The sequence below is a fragment of the Mya arenaria genome, chromosome 11, assembly GCF_026914265.1.
Source record: "Mya arenaria isolate MELC-2E11 chromosome 11, ASM2691426v1".
NCBI classification, from domain to species: Eukaryota; Metazoa; Mollusca; class Bivalvia; order Myida; family Myidae; genus Mya; species Mya arenaria.
The window spans coordinates 38,391,566-38,396,971 of record NC_069132.1 but is presented as its reverse complement, the minus strand read 5'-3'; the positions used below and the strand labels follow the sequence as shown (position 1 = coordinate 38,396,971).

The 5,406-nt window shown below is 36.8% G+C and overlaps 1 protein-coding gene across 1 annotated transcript; it reads right to left on the bottom strand.

Moving 5' to 3' along the window:
* Positions 1-527: 527 nt before the first annotated feature.
* On the bottom strand, positions 528-2,150 carry LOC128208518 (uncharacterized). Its single transcript, XM_052912078.1, has one exon. The coding sequence runs from the start codon at positions 2,148-2,150 to the stop codon at positions 528-530; it is 1,623 nt and encodes a 540-aa protein (XP_052768038.1).
* Between the last annotated feature and the right edge of the window lie 3,256 nt (positions 2,151-5,406).

Here is a 5,406-nt window from a genome sequence, read left to right as displayed (position 1 = left end):
AGTCTATAAATATGCCAGTTGGCAGCATTATTTGTTGGGTACAGTTGCAATGAATCTTGGTAACAACTCAAGGCCCCTTCCCGCGAATGTTCAAGTTCCTTACAATCACCAAGCATATTCAATGCGGTGTCAAAGTGACCATGTTTAGCGTTGCATGATATGTACATTTGAAGCTTTTCAATTGCCTCAAGTTTTCTTATGTGCTGATTGAGCTTGCTGTATGTGAGATAGTGGAGAAAAGGTATACAGTCTACTGCAGCCATGTCCATCCACTTGTAGAGATCTTCTGGGCACCTCTGCTGCCTGTCCTCCTCAGTTATTGTCCTGAACATTTCAAATACCAATAAATCCGGGATGCAACACATTTCATGTCTTGAGAAATGAACACAAGGAGTGATGTGTTTTTTCATCATTTCCATGTTGGATTTATTCAAGCTATTTTCAAGGCAAAGCTTATTTGTTTTCATATGTCTATTTCTTCCTGAACAATCGCAATATTGCAACACATCTGGCCCAATCAGTCCCTTTCAGTAGCTCAGACAGTTTTCTGCTGCCTCATACTGTCCACTGCGGTATAACATGGAAGCAAACTTCAGTTTAGTGGATAGCAGATCAGAGTCAAAGGATAGTCTGTACAGGTTGAGAATGTCCTGTGTAATTGGTTGTCCCAAGTAGATGCATCTAGAGGCCAGGGCAGAGGCAAGATTGCTTGTAAGACATGCAAGAGGAAAAGTGGCTGATTCTTGTTGCAATGCAGTTCCTTGATCAGAAATGTTGAGTAGTGTAGTGATATACTGTAAGTTGGCTTGTTCAAACTGTTGAAGATCCCAACTGTTTGTTTTATCCATCAGAAGCAAAACATTAGCTTGACAGTTTCCAATAAACTCGTAACACAGATTTGATGTTATACTAGTAGTTTGGTTTATAATATTCTTGGATTTGTTTTCACTTATTACAATACCTAGTTGCAATGCCATAACTTTTGCCCCAAGTGAATCCATTTCAATAAAATGACAGCATTGCAGATTCGAGGTTAACATGTTGGTCACTGTTTTGGCAATAATATTTTGCTCGTACTGGAACAGCTTTCCAGTAAAAAGATTAACTCCGGCTATTGTGTAGTGTGGACAGTATTTAATCTTTAACCACCTTTTGAGTGTAGTCAGGCAGTAGATCACACATTGTACAAGGTTGTCCTCCCTCCATATATCTGGTGGGTATGTCTCGATGGTGAAAAACATGCAAGTCTTCATGTGAAATGTACTAAAGCGATCTCCAACAATTGGCTGTAAGAAGGATTTTCTTAACATTTTAAGGAGTACGTACACTTTATGTTGAATAATGTTGAAGTCAAAAACCCAAATCCTCTCCATCATTGATGTAGACAATCTCCATTCCAATTTAGATTTGGGATAGTATAGGTCATACTGTGTAACATGCAGTGCGGTAGAACGACACTTGGATGGCCTCGAAGGAGACTCAGTGTATCCCTGTGGCACAAGGAACACCCCAGTCTGTCTGGCCCTTTCTAGTATGTCAGGATTCGGCCAGTGTCCAGGACGTGGTCTTTGAAACAGGATTTGACATTCATCAGGTAGTCTGGCACACTTGTATGCAAGGACATTGTCTCTGGCTTCAGTCCAACTTATGGATGGGCCATGGCGCACTATTTCATCTGACAGACTGAATCGTCTTAAATGTTCACGGTTTACAACAACAGCGTTTGAATGCAACACTATGCCCTCACATTCTATATCATTTCGTAACATTGCATGTGTCACTGGTAACGGAAGGTCCGTTCTCAGTCGTTGCAGCCAGCAGTGTTGGGGTGGAGACTGCTCGGTCGTTTTCACCAGGAGATTATAGTCCTCTTGTTTCCACTCATCCAAGTCCAATATTACATGCACTGAATTTAAACACCTTAACGAATCAACGTCCGACTGCATGCCAGGTGTTGTAGTGCCCTCACTCTGGCTGCCAAATGTAAAATGAGTAATTTGTTTACCGTTCATCGTACACAACATTGAATTATGTGTGTCTATCTCAAGCCACGTCCTCCTTCGCCTGAATATTATGTACGAGCTTACTCCAATGTCCTCTAGCACTCTCGAAAGAAGAAGCGACATCATTCGGAGGTCCCCTCTATCCATCATCTGTTGTATTAAAAGTGATTTCATTATTGCATAAACACACAATTCCTTATTCGGTTTTAAAGATACGATCTGACATTTATTTATCTGCAACATTTTCTATTCTTACAGAACTATTTTTGGTTTATATTTTACCAAACTTTATTTAATCTACATTAGCATAATATCAACGCCTGGCAAAATCACTTCAAATTTGAGGTATAGCCTTTTGGTGCCTTTTAGTGTGTGTACATACAGTGCATGCATTATACGACCTTTTATAGTCTGCAACTTAAGCAATGTGATTGTAACCATGAAAACATTCGTTAACAATTTGTATGCATAGGGCATCTTAGACGAGCTTCATACCCACCAATCCCCAACACGCAGTTTAATGGTTCTTAATGTATTCAATTGTTAAGTGTGTCTTGTTGGCTCACTAACGGGCGTATAGTGCCTTTCGAGTGCCTTGTTTGGAAAATTCTGTTTTATTTTACTTTGACCGACATTTTTTTATTAATCTTAATTTTCTTTAATTTAATTTGCTTCAGATACATCTTGCATTAATAATGAAATGAAAAAAGCGACAAGTGTCAATACTGACTCCGGGAAATAATGATTAAACTGCGAGAAGAGAAGAAATGCTGTTGATGATGAATAAATGAACCATAAAGAAAGGAATCGGATTAACAAATGAATGATGATGCAAGGTTATCCCATGTATTATTTGAAGGATTTTGCTTGCTGGTAACTGATATGTTAAGTAAATCAACAAAAAACATCATACATAAAGTTATTATAGTGTGTATGTTTCCTGGGTCAAAGAATTGGGTCACCAGGCATAATGTGTTTCCTTTTGTGGATCGGTTACCTTAAATTTAAGTGCAGATATTATTGTTTAGTCCAGGTAAGTCACAGTTGTGCGTGTTTTTCAGTGGTATAAAACAATGATTTGTTATGAATATCCAAAGCAAGGCGGCTCAAAGTTATGTCGTTTCTCATAAAAGTAAAATAAAGATTGACTAATGTTAAAAAGTAACAGGTGATTTTACTGTGTAAATATGCACCTTTACCAAGCTTAATACACCAGACAATAATAATAATACTGTTGTCATTTTGATTGTAACAAGTTTGATTTAAAAGTTGGGGTTGTGCTCAGATGTTCTATATATCGTAACTTTCCGTAGTATTGTTTTATGTGCTATAGTTGACGCAATTGATACCAGGGGCGGTAACAGGATTTGGTGTAAGAGGGGACTTAATTTAGGGGCGTACATTTGACTTGCGCCCCTACCTAAGAACCGATTTTTTTCAGTTTAAAGTTTTGGCAGGGGGTGGGGGACTCCTCCAAGATTTTGTTTTAAATTTATAAACCGAAATGGTGCATTTTGTTATTTTTTTTCTCCTTCATTAAACATAAAGTAAACTAAGACGATTTTAAGGAGATGCGCACGCCGGGTGTGACCCCACCACCCCTTCTGGAACTGCTAGTGGATGCCAGTGTTATTCAAATTATACAATAGTGCGTAGCGTGAGTATGTATAATTTGTAAGTGAAATAACTTTTTTGTACAATGTATTCAAGGACAACATTAACTATCTAGCAAGCGTATATTTCCATTGCCAAAACTGCATAGACGATGGTAGGTATTGTGATTCCAGGTTGGGCTGGTTTGTTTGTACCTGGGGCACGGGAATTTGGCTCATTGTTTGTGTCTTAAATGTGGCATTTTATCATTTTGGGGACATGTAGTGAGATGACAACATACCTAAAGACATAAATTGCGTTAAATATATTAAACCAAGACACGTAAGCTTACTTGAATAATCAGATTTCACAGCTAGGTACAGTCAAACCCCGCTCGCTCGAACTCACCGGCAAAAATACCTCGAGCATCGGAAAAATCGAGCCAAGCGGGAATGTTAACATTCAGTAGAAAGAAATCGGTCCTTATATCTGGTTCGAGCCATCGATGAATTCGAGTCATGCGAGTTCGAGCCAACGGGTTTCGACTACAGGTTTTGTCAAATTTGTTTTCCATCACTATATACGCCTGTTTTTCGCTAGGTTTTAAAGAGGACATGATGCTGCAGTAAAAAAAGAACAATACAGAGCCAATTGTGTCGGGCTGTAAAAAATTTGAACTTTATGAATCTCACAGAAAATGTTAAGAATTATGCTTTTTAACAATTGATCGAATAATATGTTTCAACTGCCAAATATGTATAGTCTTTATTAGTTAATTAGCATATCTTTAGTTTTAACGAAAATAAATGAAATGTTGAGGGTTAAGCAGCTAACTAAGGCTGGAGGGTGCAGATGCTGGTCTTCTTAACCGAAAAGGACAGAGTGCAGCACAATTCCACAACGCTTGAGCTTTTAGCTACGGAAACATGTGTAATTCGAATCAGACAAAAACAAATAATCCAAACTCAAATCGACTTAATAATACAATGGAGTTGAATAATACATAAAAATCCAACTTATTATAAAGATTCAAAAGTTAACTAAATTGTTAACTGAATTGTACTTGAAATAATATATGTTTGAACGACGTTTTAATAAACGAAGTTTGGTGAAGAAATATGAAATATTTTTTGTTTAATCACTAAATACAGTTTTAGATCAACAAATAAGTAGTAACGAGTTACCCAACAATAACATTACACACATTATTGTCTTGTAATTTAATAAGATCTGCACCAAGTACTTTCTATATTGTCACATTTTATATCAAAGATCTGTAACCAGCGTCTATGATTTACTTCCTGTTCTTAAAAATGGCAAATACTTACCTGTTAGTAAAAAAACAATTGTCACATGTTTTTTTTAAATATGTTACATAAACAGTGTTTCCCCTTTAGATAGTTTATATTCGTCTTCATTGGATGCTGTTATAATCATTTAACAGTAATTACAACCAAACGAACATTTATTCTGACAGAAACAAAGGTGTGAAATAAATGCATATTCTTTATAAGTCCACGTTTGTGTGACTCGAATACAAGAAATATGCAATACAGCACGCGCTTTTCACGGTAAACGTAAAAAATATAACTCGATATTACTAACATTTGTCCCGGCATGACAGAAATATCGTCTGAACAAGCAAAAATATACCAAAACATATTTTGACCATTGACTCATAACTGTTTGATAATGACCTAATACTAAACTTTGTCTTTTCATGGTAAACATTCAAACAAAACTATCTGTTTTATTCATTTTACAGCAATTACAACCAAATGAACATTAATTCGGACAGTAACAAAAGTGT

What these genes read in the sequence shown, in the direction of transcription:
- LOC128208518 (XM_052912078.1), bottom strand. Translation starts at nt 2,150, where the DNA reads ATGGATAGAGGGGACCTCCGAATGATGTCGCTTCTTCTTTCGAGAGTG.